The 17,638-nt window shown below is 42.9% G+C and overlaps 1 protein-coding gene and 1 long non-coding RNA gene across 4 annotated transcripts; both read right to left on the reverse strand.

Moving 5' to 3' along the window:
• Window positions 1-1,392: 1,392 nt before the first annotated feature.
• LOC136497482 (transcription factor BHLH6-like) lies at window positions 1,393-6,074 on the reverse strand. 3 transcript variants are annotated; one of them, XM_066493299.1, is made up of 5 exons: window positions 5,744-6,074; window positions 5,381-5,639; window positions 4,982-5,254; window positions 4,695-4,874; window positions 1,393-1,640 (listed from the first exon to the last, which is right to left on the reverse strand). In XM_066493299.1, the coding sequence occupies exons 1-5, from the start codon at window positions 5,839-5,841 to the stop codon at window positions 1,533-1,535; spliced, it is 918 nt and encodes a 305-aa protein (XP_066349396.1). In that variant the 5' UTR covers window positions 5,842-6,074; the 3' UTR covers window positions 1,393-1,532. The 3 variants fall into 3 exon arrangements, with proteins under 3 accessions (XP_066349396.1, XP_066349398.1, XP_066349397.1); XM_066493301.1 differs by having other exon boundaries at window positions 5,381-5,630; window positions 5,744-6,072; XM_066493300.1 differs by having other exon boundaries at window positions 4,701-4,874; window positions 5,744-6,070.
• Window positions 2,646-4,686, reverse strand: LOC136497483 (uncharacterized). Its single transcript, XR_010769336.1, has 2 exons — window positions 3,340-4,686; window positions 2,646-3,141 (listed from the first exon to the last, which is right to left on the reverse strand). It is a non-coding gene; the product is annotated as an uncharacterized lncRNA (long non-coding RNA).
• Window positions 6,075-17,638: the final 11,564 nt, after the last annotated feature.

Raw genomic sequence — 17,638 nt, forward strand, 5'->3', positions numbered from 1 at the left:
ACACTCCCTTCGCGGGTTCTCGCTAGCTTAGTAATCACCTGGTGTTCGAAGGCTTAGGCTGAGAACAACAGGTATGAGATATAGTATGCCAAATTCAAAAACGGGTCCAAAACGATTTAGATGTTATCCTGACCATTTTCTACTTTTTCATTTTTTATTCGGGATATCCTGTTTTTTAAATACAGTATATACCGATTTTGGCCCACTAAGTCCAACTCAACTACGGCAAGTCGGAATCTTAGAAAAATTGTATTTTTTCATACGATCTAGGATGAATATGATTTTTAGATGGAAATTATAGCTCTCGACGAGATCTACAACTTTGTAGTTTTGAGTTTTTTTAATTTGAGGTCGCTTAAGATGATAAAAAAGTTAAACAAAGTTTCAGCAGTGTATATATTTATCGCATACAAGCGTTTGTCGCCATAGAAAAATCATATCTTTCTTATACAGTGTCAAATGGAGATACTTTTTATATGAAAGTTGTAGCACATGTTAATTGTTATGCACTTGTTAATTGTTATGCCATTGGTCCTACAGGTCGGTCTTTCATATTGATCTTTCGTGTACCGATCGTGTTCGACATAATTCTGCTTGAATGAGTTCGTTTTCGAAATTCTTGATATTCCGTAAGTTTGTATTTGTTTTCGTGTCTGGCTTTATCGCTTTCACTTTCGTTTTCCTATTTAAATGTAGAAGTAGAAAACAGTTGAGGGGGTTTCCGTCCATTTTCATCTCTATTCTCTTCTATGTTGACCTTATCAGACTCTTCCAAAAAAACTACACCCCAAAGACACTACACTAGGTCCCTTTGCAAAAAGGGACTTATAAAAACCTTTGGTCATGAACATGTCCACTAGGGCCTTCTAAGTGATCTATTGTTTTCTTTTTACTTCTTTTATTTGCTACAACATGGGAATATGCTGTATTCCAATGTCCTTCCAGAATATCTCTATCTCTATACCTCGGCCTAATTTTAATTTCTTGCATTCTCCAAAACTTAGCCAACTCTGATTCTAAAACCCCCATCCTCTCTGGTTCTGAATCAATCAGACTTCTCAATTCAGCCAACTCTTCAAACCTACCATACTCTCTTACAACTGAACCTTCTACTTATTCATTTTAGCAATCTGGTTAGAACCCAGCCTCTAACTAACCTTCTGAAAGTTCTAACTCTAAATTGCCAAATATCCATACTCTTCTTAGCATAGCAAGGAGTTTCCCAAGCTTTCTCCACTACTTTCCCAAAAGACTATTTGTAACCACTTCTCAAATCTAAACCTCTTATTAAAGTAAAGGTCTGGGTTATCGTTTGACTTTTTTTTAAGAAAAGTAGTATTTTCCTCAGTATGTGATCATAGTGTGATATGGACAAATATTGTAGATGGAAGGAGCATGGAATCACAATCATTTTCGTTTTGGAAAAAAATAGATCATTTTGGAACAGATGCAATACTACTTAGCTCATTGCGAAAAAACAACAAAAATGGATACACGCCGGTTATTTAGAAGTCAGGCTTCCATGGCATCAATCAATCCTCCCAATTACTCGTGGTCTTGAGTGGACATCTGGGCACATCGAGCTGTACAAGAGCAGCCTCTATTGTCGCTTTTAATTGAGCACCATCCATTTCTTCAATCTGCATATCAAAAACACTTCTATGTTAGCCTTCCAAAAAACACTTCTATGTTTCAGAAAAAACAGCTTGCACGACAACTAATATTGGCATCAGTATAGATTCAGCATAGATGTGCTGTGGTTTTTTTATCTCCGTTGAAATTGATAATTGCAATCGTCTTTGTTTCCCACTAGAAGATTACCGCCATAATATTATGTCTAAACATAATCTCCAGCTAGCCAGAGCCTGTCTTGAAAGACCCAACTGGTGTACGGAAATCCGTTGTGGTTCACTTAGGGCTCGTTTGGTATGCTAGAGCAGTTCCAATTTTGCCTTGAAACATAAGAATCGCTGTCAAACAAAAAAAAAAGTATAGTGTTTCGTTCTAGAAACAGGAAGGAACGATTCTGCTTTTGACACTACATGGATGAATTGACTCAAACTTGGTATCGCACTAGAAACGTATCAATGCTTCCTTATTAGCCCGCTCTACCCTGTGACCACCCTCTGCTTCTCACAGTCCAGCGGTGGCGGCCTTTTCTAAGCTCTAGTCCGTGGCCATGGAGGCACACCCATGACCTAGCGGTGGCGGCCTTCTACGAGCTCCCGTCTGTAGCCTTGGAGGCAGACCATCGGTTTCCACCTCCAGCTCCGCCCCCTTCGGATCCCACTCCTCTCAGATAGAATGGTCCTTGTACGTCTCCATTCCCACACGGGCTTGGCCATAGAGAAGTTCAAGGGACAGAGAAATAGCAACAATGGCAGACATTCCACTTATGACCATGTGCACGCCGAAGGAGAAGAAAAGTGAAGTGCCATGTGCACGCCAGAGGAGAAGAAACGTGAAGTAACACCTTCTTTCCCAAATTATGGGTCGTTTTGGCTTTTCTAAGTACATAACTTTTACTATGCACCTAAATAAACGATATGTTTACATACCTAATAAAAGTTATGTATTTAAAAAAACCAAAACATATATGAGCACATCCACTAAATTTTGCGACAGACAGGAACTGGAGAAAAATGTTCAATTTAACATAGGCAGCTATATTTGTCATTTTAATTACTGTCATGTTTTTTGAGAATTAGAATCCAACGTACAAACCAAACAGTTCACAAAGTGATTTTGATTCTAGGAGAAATGTTTCCAATGAAAAACTGAATCTGAAGCGTTTCTAAGAGAATCTAGAACACTGCCAAACGGTCCTTTGTCCTCCCTATGCTTCAAATATAGTCAAAACTAAGGTTGATGTACATGGTACCCTATCTCGCCTTCCTATGTCTATAGCAACTCCTTGCTATTGGACCTAGAGGTGCAAGATTTAATTTTACAAGTTATCTGCATAACTTGTAAAAAATTAAACTATTTACGAGTTCGTGAATCATCTTGCATCCGTGACTAGATCCACTTCCGCCCTCCCCTTCAATCTGTTGTAGCAAACAACTTTATCCACCCATTTCTCGTCTCCTTGACAGTGTGAGCTGAATCTATGTGACTCGAAATGATAGTAGTTTCACAAACCTGATGTGCAGCAAATGTGATCAAGGCATCTTATTAAATTCAACTAAATTCTCAAATAACAGCTAAATATCTCCTTTTTTGTTAATTAAATAGTTTTAACTATACACAATAAATAGGCAAAGTTAAAAAGGTTTGATTTGAAACAAAGGACACCTTAATTTTGGAACGGACAGTGTGGAACTCCAAAGAGTAACTTACAAAAGTGGTAATTCCCCTATCTCGCACTTCATATCTTTTGTTCTTGCAAGTCACGTCTCACGACCCATCGGTCATCCCAGAAGTGAAGATTTAATTGAAGGTAGTACTATTAAAGAGACCACGAATTTATATGGAAATATATCGTGTGTGAATGTGGTTGTGAGTCAGAGTTTAATTTATAGTCCTACCATGACAAATGAATACAATATTGACACGTGGCGGTCACACGTTTTTGGCTAAATCTAGAGAATTTCTATAAAAATTATCAATAACTAAAAGAATGTCCCGCGCGTTGCTGCGGGAATCGCTGGTGCAATTATACTAGTTATATTTACTAATATGATTGAATAAATATCATAATACATGCTAGTGGATGATTTTTAGTATTCTGATGTAGACAACTAAATATATGTTAGTAAATGATGGGGTTTGCTAATGTAAATAGCTTGAATGAAGACATAATGGCATGTGTTAGTTGGATGTGTTAGTGGATGCTGATGTGGACACTTTGTATGTCAAGATAAATTGCTAGTGGGGTTTATCTTTATAAGAGATACAGTAGATCGCCCAACGTTTGTTGACACATATGATTGTTTTAAGCTAAACTATCTCAAATTGAACCAAAATATACAAAAAACAATATAAATATTTATATGATACCAAATAACTATTATTAGCTTCAATATAGAATACATTTTCTTTAATATCTGTATTTGGAGTCAAAATGTTGAAATTATGTTCTATAAGTTTGGTAAAACGCAAGATATTTTTATACATGGGACAAAAATAGGATTGATTTTTTCTATGGACAAGATGCAACGAACTTTTGAAACAAACATTCGGATTCACACCGTGACTGGACGAGCCGTCCAACAAAAGCGGCCGCCAACGGAACAGAGAAAAAAAATGTAGACAAAGACGAGAAGCAGTTCAACTGGCTTGGTAAAGTAAAAATGGCAGTAAAACACTAGTTCCCCAGAAAAAAAAAGTGATCAACTCAAGTCTCAAGGGTAGGTCTGCCTGCCCCATCCCCCGAATAATGCTAATGACAACGACAATAGAGAAATTAAGCACGCTCTTGATAGAGAAAGAGAAACCCCCGGTAGGCCGGAACGTTGACGTCACACCGGCTGACGTCATCCGCCGAGGACATGGCATACAGAGAAGGGAAAGCGATGCATGTGACCGATCTGAGTGCGGACGTGTGGCATGGCATAAGCCTGTTCGCTTGTTGGTGCCTAAACCAGCCAGCCAACAGTGTTTTTCTCTCACAATAAACCAGCACCAGCCACTCTAAATCAGTCTAGAAACCAACCAGCGAACAGGCCAAAGAACACTAGACTGCGCGTACGTACGTTTACCTCGACGAACATGGTGTGGACGATGGTGTCGCCGGCGGCCGCGATGCTGGCTGTGACGACCCCGAGGCGCAGCGGCTCCAGCGCCCGGCAAATCTTGCCGACGGCGTCCCTTGCTCTGCTGCACCGGAGGCTCACCACCGCCACCTTCTCCCCTGCCGCCTCCGACACCTGCACCTGCAAATGCGTATTCAATCGTGATGTGGCGGCAGACAGCTCAGTACCTTGCTGCTAAGTGTCGGCAAGTTTCGGTTGTCTTGGTCGATCTCAGTTTATTTAATTACCTCGAGGATCTGGAGTGGCGGTGAGGTGTCGATGGAAAGGGGAAGGCCATCGTCGGACGCCGCCATTCTCATCCTTTTCCTCCACGGGTTGCTGTCGTCGCCACAGTCGTTCGTTGCCTGGCCGGTCGCGGCATCCTCCGTCTCGACGGCGGCACCAGCGGTGGTGTCGTCAGAGGAGCGGAGAGCGGATATCTCGGCGAGCATCCGGCGCTCCTGCTCCTGCAGCTGCTCGATATAGGCGATGGCGTCCCTGATGATGGTCGACTTGTCCATCTGCAGCAACGTCACGTACGCAACAAATTAAAACTTAAAAGGCACTGCAGGTGCTCATCTCCCCGTCCATGTATCATGGCTGTGGAGTGTGGACTAAAAATAATACGTATATACCTACTCACCCACCTTGGTGATGTTTGGGACGACGCTGCGGAGCGCGTAGAGCTTCGCGTTGAGCTTCCTGCGGCGGTTCCTCTCCCAGACTACGTTTTTGGTCGTCGCCGCTTCCCGTGGCGGTGGCGGCGACGACGGTGATGACGCCACCGGCTGCTGCGTTGAGCAGGAGTTGGCGCCGTCAGGCGAGCTCGAGTCCTCACCGCAGGAGAGGTACTGGCCGGTGGTAATTGACTCAGCCTCGTTCGGCACGTACATGATGCTGGAGCAGCTAGCCAAGAGGCCATGCAGTCAGGTCACTACTGTTCTCTCCCTGGCCCGGCTGCCCTCAAGAACACGAACGAACAGAGAGGTGGGTCATCTACATATACGTACCTGTCGACGACGCCTAGGTCCTGGGGCTCGTCGTCGAAGAAGCAAGGCGGTGGCTGCAAGTAGAAGTCAAAGCCGAGGCTCATCAAGTCTGCCTCCATTAGCACGGCTTAAGAAGCAGGACACCACTCTCCGTCCTCTTACAGCCTGTTGGTGTTTGTATTTGTTTGCGATGTACCAAGTGGGGAAGCTTTGGCCTATCACTTTGCTTGCTGTTTCCTCTTGAGCACAGCTTACTCGCACTTGCACTTGAGTGGGTCACTAAACTGAGGCTGCCACCTGTGGGCTTGTGGCTAAGCATGGAGTGGAATAATATGTGGATGAGACCGTGTGTCCTGTCTGCTGTAGATGCAAAGAAATAAAGCGCCGGGTGTGTGGTAGTGGAGCTGCAGCTGGCGCAGCAGATGCGATGTGGATGTGTGCTCACGAGGCTGGACCGGACGGACGGACGGATGCACGTCCCGGAAAACTGCGACCACCCTAATACTAATACCTCTGTGCGTGCCGCTTTCGCCGGCTGCATATGTCCCGCGCCGTGCTATGTTGTCCTCGTCGATCTGGGAAGAAAATTGTATGCGACGGCGTCGCACGCCGCTCCCGCTGCTACACCGCGAAGAAGGGCCACGCGTGTCCCGCTGGACCACCAGGCGAGACGGCCCGTCGTCAGCGTGAGTTGAGCCGGGGCGTTGTTCTTCGTTCCGCGCCGACGAGCCGAGTCTGCTGTTTTTTTTTTCTTTTTTGAAGCCAGCTCGATCCAAAATCACGTAAAGCTGCTACTCTCGTCCATTGAAATCCTCGAGTGCTGCGCTAGTCCATGTCAGCATCTGCTGGGGTGAGGACGTGAGGTCCGATGGTGAGGAGCCGCGCGCGCGCGCAACAAGGGCGAGACGCTAGCGGCAGTGGCAAGTCGTCGAGTTTTGCGTCTGCACTAGCGTCCGTCGACCGGTGAACGGCAGCGGCTACAGCGATCATCCGCCTTCTTCTCCCTCTCTGCCTTTGTTGAACCCATTTCATGTTTAGTTTGATGGTTGGAGCCCTTCTAGTTTTTTTTTGTTTAGTACAAGGGATTAAATGGGTTGGGATGGATGGTACTGTAAAACCCGTCACAGTCAGCGATACGTCTCCTTCCACCTACCGTTGTGACGTACAGCGTGGCCCGGCGGCCCTACTCCATCACCGTGCCACCCTGCTCCGCCCCACGGCCGGCGCGCCCTAGCGGCCCGCCGCACCACCACTACTACAAAAATGATTTTTAGCAACGGAGTTTTTTTAGGAGCGGCTCCACTACCAACTGCCCCTACAGTGGGTGAGCTCGGATCCCATGATTTCAGTCATTCCTACAAATCTAACAGTAGGGGTGGCTGGTGATACGAGCCGCCCCTATAAATGGGTATATTTGTAGGGGCGGCTCATTCACCAGCCACCCCTACTGTTAGATTTGTAGGGACGGCTCAATCACCAGTCGCCCCTACAAATATCCGTTGTATAAATGGTTGCAGCCCCATTATTCCTTCTCGAGTCACTCACTCTAACCCGTGAAAAAAGGCAGGGAGGCCTTGGACACCTCCCAAAAATCGCTCTACTAAGGGTGGAAGGTTTTGATCTCAAATCCTTTGGTGGAGAGGTTGTAGAAGGTAAGAAAATATTATTCCACACTTTTTTTAAAGTTTTAAAGGTTGGTTAATGAGTAATTATAGTTTTACTTTTCTTTCTCTTCTATGGTGCTTGAGCTACTTATGAAGCAAATTAAACCCAAGTTTTGAATGTACTAGGGTAAATTAGGTAGAGGAACAAGATCATATCCTTATTTGGTCTATGTTTCTTGATTTTAGTGAACAATTAGTTAGTTTTATGAAGTTTCATGTGCATGTAGATCTAGATCTAGGGTTTGGTTTTTTTATTAATTTTGTTTTTGTAAATTTATGTTTGATGAAATTGGACTAGGGTTTGCATGAAAGATATTGGGTAAAATATAATTGTTGCTAATTGTTGTCTTTGAAATTATTTATTGTAATCAACAAATATGTATTTTAATTATTTATGGATAAATGGACCATTAATTAATTTTCCTCTACCACAGTGTATTTGTATGCTTCATGTAATTATATTTGATTTATATTCATATATATCTGAAGTATATATAATTATTCTCAAGTAATTATTAATTTGATTTATTTTTATATATATCTGAATAAGCAGTCCTTTAATGTTTGTTTTGTTGTTGTTGTAAAAGATGGAGTACAGGAACTCTTGGATGTATGGTTCGTTAAGGTTCAAGACAGGTTTTCGTGAAGAGGTGGATAAATTTATTGAAGCCGCAAAGAAGCATGCAACAACGTTGATTGAGAATAAGGATATAATTATTTGTCCTTGTAAAGTTTGTAAGAACCGTATAGAATGGATAGATGTAACTATCATCAGATCACATTTGATTATGCGAGAATTTGTTAAGGACTACACAGTGTGGATTCATTATGGTGAAATGGTTATTATTAACGACGAGGATGAGGAGAAATACGACGATGAAACCCTATAATCCCTATCTCAATATTCAGCAAAGCTTGATGCACGAATGGATCCCGAGTTTAACAATGAACAAGGTGGTGATGCTGGTGGTTGGGATGGTAACGACAAAGGTGGTGCCAATAATAATGGTGGAGCACGTGTCGGGGATGAAGATGATTTGGAGGACATGATTCGAGCCCTTAGACCAGAGATTTTACTAAAGAGCCCAAAAGGTCTAGAAAATTTGAAAAGGGTGACAAAAGCATCGAATGAGACTGTGTATGGTATTGAAAAAGGTTGTCCAACACATTAGACATTGCTACATTTTGTGCTTAAGCTACTTATCCTGAAGGCTAAGTACGGTTAGTCAGACTTGTAGTTTCTATGATCAATTGTGTCTCCTGTCATGGGTGCTGCCACAACTAAACTCAGTTCTCACCAACACATACCAAGTGAAGAAGGTCATAAGTCCATTGACAATGGGGGTTAAAAAAATACATGCATACCCCGACCACTGTATCCTTTTTCGTGGCGAAACGTTAAGTCACTGGATAAATGTCCCCAGTGTGGGGCCAACCAGTACAAGATCATTGACCTTTACGGTAGGGACGAAGCCTCCATAAGAAAAAATAGGAATAAGAAAGATAAAAAAAAGATGTTATAAAAATCTCAGCACCTAGAACATACTTCATTAGGCAACGATGAGACCGGCCCAGTCCGTGGTCGGACCGGCCTGGCAACGCAACCGCTCGTAGACGAGTCCACTCCACACCCACTCCCCACTTGCACTCCCCATCGTGAGGACAACGTGCGCGATTTAATTATTATTAATCTCAGTTTTTTACCTACACGTGAGCTTAATCAATCAATCAAATGGGCAAATTGATCACGTCACGTGCGATGTGAACATCCTGACCTCTTCCATCTTGTGTATCCATCAGATTTGTCGATCAAGCACGGTGACCTTGCATTGTTTGGCCGCATTTGCCTTGGCAAGTTAGCATGCCGCTTGCAGTGAGCACTGTCCGCTGAGGGGTCTGCATCACTTAGCATATATTTTCTCCGTTCTAAATTGTATTCCTTTCATTTTAAATTATAGGTCATCTTACCTTTTTATATATGTAAATTTTGCTTTATATTTAAACATAATATACATCTCTAGGTCACTAGAAGCGCAGCAAAAACTATGTACCTAAAAAACATTTGTGATTTGTAATTACTAGATCTATGCACATATATTGCAATGGGGTTAAAAAAAATCATGAAATGTTTTATATTGTTTGAGGTTCTTAATCAAGCAAAAATCAGGACATAGAGAGTTTATATCTATATGTTGCTAGATATCTTGTATGCAATCTTTCCCAAGCATATTTTTGTTTGACATTTGTCCTTTTTGTATCAAGTGCCGGCTTAACCCTATTTCCTTGTCTGGTGTCAAACCAATATTATATTAAATTTTTGAGCAAAGATTTTAATGTGAACTAGCATTAAATCAAAGCGTGAAATCAGTACAAGAGATGTGGCATTTATTGACTTTTCATTTTTGTCATAATAGATCAAATTCATGTCACATTAGGTTGACAAAAATACCACTACTGTAGAAAGCTAATCACCGCCGGCTCCAGAACCCCATTACCGACGGTTTTGGCCCCCTGTTGGTGTAAATCGGCAGTGATCGGCAACCATTATCTCCGCCAGTTGCACGCCGATGGTGACGGTATTTTACCACCGTCGGTCCAACGTACCATCCGGCGGTGATGATATGTTACCACCGCCGACCCCGCATACCATGCGGCAGTGATGATGCGTCCATCGACGCCGGCCTGGCGTATCATCCTACGGAGACGATGCATCCATCGACGCTGGCCCAGCGTACAGACCAGCGGTGATGATATAACCATCGATGTCGGCTCGGCGTTCCGTCTGGCGGTGAAGATGCAGCCATCGACGCCGAACCGGCAGTGACGATGTCCCTATCATCGTCGAGCCAGCATACCAACCGGTTGTGATGACGAGAACATCAACGCCGGTCCGGTGTACCATCCGTCGGTGATGTAGGTGCCAGCGCACGCGGTCGGTGTGCCCTTCGGCGGTAATGAGGGGCAGCGTCACCACTGCCGTTGTGTTGGTTTCAGCAGTAATATTTTGTCCATTACCGCCGGCAGTTACCGCTGTGCATCATTATTGTTCACAATATATTATAACACCAACAATACAAAAATTTTATGGCTTACGCATCGCCATCAACATATATAGACAAAGACAATGTATTAAACATAAATCACCACCGAGACACAAATATCAATACAAAATGACAGCGACATACATAGTTTTGAATCACAATGACATAACGTCCAAATCCAACTACAACGAATATATAGTTTTTAGAACACAAATCAGACTGAAAGCATCTAGGACCCTAGTTGGGTTTCGATGATTAATGACAATACAAGATTACTATGACTAACAGTGTGTTTTATAGAGGCAATTAAGTTAGGTCATGGTAATGGAGATCGATTGGGCAATCAAAGTTGTCATGCCCCTACGATGGAAATCATTTCGGTTTTCAAAGGATGGACGACAAGGTAAGGATGACTAGTTCTAAGTGTCGATTGGAGTTGGAGTGACACTTAGAGTAGTTTAGGACTTTGTTTTTCCTTTGGCCGTACTATTATGGGGGGTATGGACAGGTAGCTTAACTTAGTTGAGTCTAGTGAGTTAGGTGTGGTGCACACTTGTTAAAACTAGCTCTAGGTAGCTCCTATGAATGCCTAAGATCCTTTGGAGCAAACTTCATTCACATATGATCAAAAGTTGAAAGTGAATGGAGGATCAAATGCTGACCGGATGCTGGCCCCCGGTGCGACCGGACGCTGGCCGCAGGGTCCGATCAGTTCATTTGATCAGCTGTCTGTGTTCGGTGCGACCGGACGCTGAAGGGGTCATGTGACCAGACGCTGAAAGGCAGCGTCCGGTCGACTCCAGTAAGGTTCCAGAGAAGGGAATCTGTGACCGGACACGTCCGGTCAGTTCTGACCGGACCCTGAGGGTTCAGCGTCCGGTCGAGTCCAGTAAGGGTCCAGTAAGAGTTTCATGCGACCGGACGCTGTCCGGTCAGTGCTGACCGGACCCTGCCAACGTCCGGTCAACTCTTTTTTTCTGGTTCGTGGGTTAAACTGACCGGAGCGTCCGATCAACACGACCAGGAGCGTCCGGTCACCCCGTAGAAGCTCATAACGGTTCGTTTTTTAGGCTGCCTTATAAATAGAAGCTCCACTCGTGTGGGGAGTGACTTTTGCTCATTCCAATAGCTGAGAAACACGTTTGTGAGTGCCAAGAAGAGCAAGGTCCTAGTGAGATGATTGAGATTTGAGAATCCAAGAGAGTAGCCTCATTAGTGAATCAAGAGTAATCAAGTAGTGCATCCATCGTCTCATTAGGCTTCAGCGAGGTCAAGTGAGAGTTCGTGCTTATTACTCTTGGTGATCGCCATCACCTAGACGGCTTGGTGGTGATTGGGAGTTTGGTGATCACCCGACGGAGCTTGTGGGTGACCCAACTCAAGTTGTGAGCGGCTTTGGGTGATTCGCCGCGACGGAGTGTCGAAGAGTCAACCCGTAGAGAGCACTTGATCCTTGTACGGATCAAGGGGGAGCTACACCCTTGCGCGGGTGCTCCAACGAGGACTAGTGGGGAGTGGCGACTCTCCGATACCTTAGCAAAACATCGCCGCGTTCCTCTCTCTCTCTCTTTACTTTGAGCATTTACTTTGAGTATTTACTTTGAGCAATTCAATACTTGTCTTTACATTCTTGGAATTGCTTTGCTAGAGTAAGTTTGGAACATAGGTTGTAAGTCCTTTGTACATTAGTTTGATAGAAACACTTTTCTAGGCACAAGGGGTTAATTAGGGCTATCCATAGAATTTGATTATTGCAAGAAAATTTAGAATTAGCCCAATTCACCCCCCCCTCCTCTTGGGCATCTTGATCCTTTCAATTGGTATCAGAGCCTCGTACTCACGTTTTTAAGCTTAACCGCTTAGAGCAAGATGTCTCACGGGGATGGACCACCTCCTATCTTCGAGGGGGACGATTTTCCATATTGGAAAATTCGCATGGAGGCATACCTAGAAGCTCTAGACGTTGGAATACTTAGAGCCACCTCTCAAGGATTCCCAACACCTAAGAATCCCGCACAACTTCAAGGCGATGAAGTGAACTATGAAAAATGAAATGCAAAGGCTCGCAACACCTATCTTTAGAGGCCTTTGCAAAGATGTGTTCAACCGCGTAAGGAACCACAAAGACGCCCATGCACTATGGTCGGACGTTTGTGCGCTCCATGAGGGAACTAAGAGTGAGCGTGAGGAATGCTATCATCTTGTGATTAAAAAGCTAAATTCATTTGAGATGCTTCCCAAAGAATGTGCTAATGAGATGTATTCACGTTTGAATGTTCTTGTAGAGGAAGTCAATGGGCTTGGACTTACTCAAATGTCACCATCCGACGTTGTGAGAAAGATCTTGAGTGTCCTCCCCATTGACAAATATGGCCATATTGTGACCAGTGCTACACCAAGGTGATCTTTCCACTGCTACACCGACACAAATCTTGGGAAAGATCAATGCTCATGAGATGTACATGCACATCACCCCACAAGATGGCTCATCCTCTACAAAGAAGAAAGAGAAGGACTTAGCATTCAAAGCGAGTCAAGATAAGGGCAAAGCAAGACTTGAGTATGAGAGCTCAAGTGATGAAGAAGATGATGAAGAAAGTCTTGCTCTCATGGTGAAGAAGACCGCCAAGATGCTAAAGAAGCTAAACAAGAGTGGCATCAAGTTTGATGGCAAGAAGAAGAAGTTCTTCACTAGCTCAAGAAGAAAGCCAATCTTCGAGATGGATTGCTACAATTGTGGCGAACTTGGCCATCTTGCTCATCAATGCACAAAGCCCAAGAAAGACAAGTTCAAGAACAAGAACAAGGGCAAGAAAGATGACTCAAGCAATGAAGATGAAGATGAGAAGAAAAAGAACAAGCCATACAAGAAGAGAGATGGCAAAAAGAGAGACTTCCACAAGAAAAAGAAGAGTGGAAAGGCCTACATCGTCGGTGATTGGCTCATGGACATTGATTCATCAAGTGGATCATCCGATGATGATAGTGACAATGAGAAGGTGGCCGCCATTGCTATTGATCTTGCATCTTCACCGCCACCATCGCCATCATCCTCTACACACCTATGCCTTATGGCCAAGGGTGAACGCAAGGTAACTAAGAGTGATGATAGTAGTGATGATGAGCATGCTAGTGATGATGATAGCGATAGCGATGATGATGATTCACCTACATATGATGATCTTGTCAAAATACTAAGAAAATACACTAAGATCATTAGAAAGAGTAGAGCTACAAATGAAAAGCTTGATGCTAAAAATGATTCACTCTTAGCTAAGTGTGATACATTGGAAAAGACTAATGATGAGCTTAGAGAAATTAATGATGCTATATCATCCAAACTCAAGGAGCTCAAATCTTCCAAGAAAGAGCTTAAAGATAAACATGATAAACTTGAGTGGGTGCACAATGAACTCATCACTAGCCACAACAAGCTAAAAGATGAATACACTACTCTTAAGATTAATCATGATACTCTTGTTATTGCTCAAGAATTTTTACCAAATGAGCCACATGATGCTACTAACCATGTTGTCAAGATTGATATAGCTACTTCATGTGATGATTTAATTGATGAGAGCATTGAGCATGGATCTAGTAGCAAAGGCAAGCAAGTGGTTGAGTGCAATGACTATGATGAGTATGTCAAGCTCAAGAGTGATAATGAGAAGCTCATGAAAGATCTTAAAGAGATGAAAAGCCACAACATCATTGTGCTAGAAACTCTTGATCATGACAAAGAGTTGATTCTTGAGAATGAGAAGCTCAAAGAAGAAAACAAGAAGCTCAAGGAAGAAAAGAAAGATGATGCTTTAAAAGAAGAAAATAAGAAGCTCAAGTTGGAGAAAGAGCATCTCAAGATTAGGATTGAGCAAGTTTGCTAGAGGCAAGCATCTCCAAAGTGAGCTACTCATGAACACTGTCATGAAGATGGATAGAAGTGGCATTGGATATGTGGCAAGTGTAGAAAAGAAGAAGGCTCAAGCTCAACAACAACAATCAAAGCCAATGAGATGTTTTGAGTGTGGACAAGAAGGCCACTTTGCTCATGAGTGTCAAACTCCACCGCCACAACCCTTGCCCAAGCATGCTAGACCCTTTGCTTTCAATGCTCACTACATGCTTAGAAAAGATTCAAGTGGAAAGATGAAAGTCATGTTCTTAGGACCCCCCCAACAAGAGTAGACCTAAGAAGATTTGGGTGGCTAAGTCACTTGTTGAGAAGGTGAAGGGTTCTCAACAAGTTTGGATTCCTAAAGTTTGAATCTCATGTGTGTAGGTGAACTACAAGACCGGTGGAAGTCATTGGGTTATTGATAGTGGTTGCACTCAACATATAACCAGAGATCCTCGTATGTTTACCTCACTAGATGAAGAGGTAGATGGGCAAGAGAAAATAACATTTGGAGATAACTCAAAAGGCAAGGTTAAAGGATTGGGCAAAGTGGCAATATCAAATGATCATTCCATCTCCAATGTGCTATATGTTGCTTCATTGAGCTTCAACTTGCTATCTGTTGGGCAATTGTGTGATCTTGGCTTCCAATGCTTGTTCACCGAGAAGGAGGTTGTTGTATCCAAGGTAGATGACAATCAAGTGATATTCAATGGATTTAGATACAACAACTTATATTTAGTTGACTTCACCTCTGAAGATGCAAATTTAAAGACTTGCCTATTCACCAAAACAACTCTTGGGTGGCTATAGCATAGAAGACTTGCTCATGTTGGGATGAGCTCACTCAAGAAGCTTATGAAGAATGATTTGGTGAGAGGGTTGAAGGATGTGAAGTTTGAAAAGGACAAGCTTTGTAGTGCATGTCAAGCCGGCAAGCAAGTTGCAAACACTCATCCAACCAAAGCTTTCATGTCAACCACAAGAGTGCTAGAACTTCTACACATGGATTTATTTGGACCAACAACATACAAGAGTTTGGGAGGAAATCTCTATTGTCTTGTGATTGTGGATGACTATTCAAGGTAACATGGGTGTTCTTCCTTCACGACAAATCCAAAGTTGCCTCTTGCTTCAAGAAGTTTGCCAAGAGAGCTCAAAATAAATTTGAAGTGAAGCTCATGAAGATAAGAAGTGACAATGGCAAAGAGTTTGACAACACAAACATAGAAGCTTATTGTGATGAAGTTGGAATCAAACATGAAGTCTCCACAACTTATACTCCTCCACAAAATGGTGAAGTTGAGAGGAAGAACCGGACTTTGATCACTCTTGCAAGGACAATGCTAGATGAGTACAACACCCCCGAAGCTCTATGGGCGGAAGCAATCAACACCGCATGTTATGCATCCAACCATCCTATTCCTTCAAAAGTTCCTTGGCAAGACACCTTATGAGTTGCTGAATGGGAAGAAGCCGGACTGTCTCATTCTTTAGGGTGTTTGGTTGCAAATGCTACATCTACAAGAAGCGGCAACACCTAGGGAAGTTTCAAAGACGTTGTGATATAGGTTTTCTTGTTGGTTACTCATTGAAGTCCAAAGCATATAGAGTATTTAATCATGCCACCGGCTTGGTTGAAGAAACATATGATGTGGAATTTGATGAATCTAATGGCTCCCAAGGAGCACATGAGAATCTTGATGATGTAGGTGATGAACCATTGAGAGAGGCTATGAAGAATATTCCAGTGGGAGACATCAAGCCAAAAGATGATGAAGATGATGTACAAGTCATTAACCAACCTTCTTCATCAAGTGTACCACAAGATGGTGAAAAAGATGGGAGAGTAGAAAATGAAGATACTCATATCTCCCATGAGCAAATGGTGGTACAAGCATAAGATGTTGATGCTCCACAACCTCCTCCTCAAGTGGTCAATAGAAGAAATACACCTCTCCTACAAGATCGTCCACAGGATCTCATCATAGGGAGTCCATCAAAGGGTGTAATGACTCAATCTCAAAAACTTACTTCATTTATTGCTCATCACTCTTTTGTCTCTTGCTATGAGCCTACCAAAGTAGAAGAAGCTCTTAAAGATCCGGATTGGATAAATGCCATGCATGAAGAGTTGAACAACTTCACTCGCAATGAAGTTTGGACTCTTGAAGAGCGACCAAAAGGTGCAAGAGTTATTGGAACAAAGTGGGTGTTCCGCAACAAGCAAGATGATCAAGGTGTTGTTGTGAGGAACAAGGCTAGACTAGTAGCAAAGGGGTTCTCTCAAGTTGAAGGTTTGGATTTTGGAGAGACCTTTGCACCGGTTGCAAGATTAGAAGCCATCCGTATCCTTCTTGCATATGCATCACATCATGAAATGAAACTATATCAAATGGATGTGAAAAGTGCATTTTTAAATGGCTTTATTAATGAACTAGTCTATGTTGATTAACCTCCCGGGTTTGAAGACCCTAGATATCCTAATCATGTTTATAGGTTGTCCAAGGCACTATATGGGCTTAAACAAGCCCCAAGAGCTTGGTATGAGCGCCTTCGGGACTTCCTCATTGAAAAGGGCTTCACCATTGGGAAGGTCGACACCACACTATTTACCAAGAAGCTTGATGGGCATATCTTCATTTGTCAAGTATATGTTGATGATATCATCTTTGGATCATCAAATGAAGACTCATGCAAAGAATTTGGTGAATTGATGTCGAAGGAGTTCGAGATGTCAATGATTGGTGAGCTTACATTCTTTCTTGGTTTTCAAGTCAAGCAAATGAAAAAAGGCATCTTCATCTCTCAATGAGAAATATACAAAAGATCTTCTCAAGAGATTCAAGATGGATGAATGTAAGTCAATCAAGACACCAATGCCTATAAATGGACATCTCGACCTAGATGAGGGAGGTAACCCGGTTGATCAAACTCTCTACCGTTCTATGATTGGTAGCTTGTTATATTTAACCGCATCTAGGCCCTGACATCATGTTTAGTGTGTGTATGTATGCTAGATTTCAAGCTAGTCCTAAGGAAACACATTTAATTGCCGTAAAAAGAATCCTTAGGTATCTTAAGCACACACCAAGCATTGGCCTTTGGTATCCCAAAGGAGCTTTATTTGAATTAATTGGCTATTCCGATTCGGATTACGCCGGATGCAAAGTTGATAGAAAGAGCATATCCTGGAGGGTGCCATTTGCTTGGTAGATCACTTGTGTCTTGGTCCTCCAAGAAACAAAATAGTGTGGCTTTGTCCACCGCCAAAGCGGAATACATTGCCGCGGGTGCTTGTTGTGCACAAATATTA

Source organism: Miscanthus floridulus, chromosome 12 (assembly GCF_019320115.1).
Source record: "Miscanthus floridulus cultivar M001 chromosome 12, ASM1932011v1, whole genome shotgun sequence".
Lineage (NCBI taxonomy): Eukaryota > Viridiplantae > Streptophyta > Magnoliopsida > Poales > Poaceae > Miscanthus > Miscanthus floridulus.

What these genes read in the sequence shown, in the direction of transcription:
- LOC136497482 (XM_066493299.1), bottom strand. Translation starts at nt 5,841, where the DNA reads ATGGAGGCAGACTTGATGAGCCTCGGCTTTGACTTCTACTTGCAGCCA. An exon ending in GACCTAGGCGTCGTCGACAG is followed by an intron (nt 5,640 to 5,743) that starts GTACGTATATGT and finishes CCTCTTGGCTAG; the next exon opens with CTGCTCCAGCATCATGTACG. An exon ending in CGCCACTCCAGATCCTCGAG is followed by an intron (nt 4,875 to 4,981) that starts GTAATTAAATAA and finishes ACGCATTTGCAG; the next exon opens with GTGCAGGTGTCGGAGGCGGC.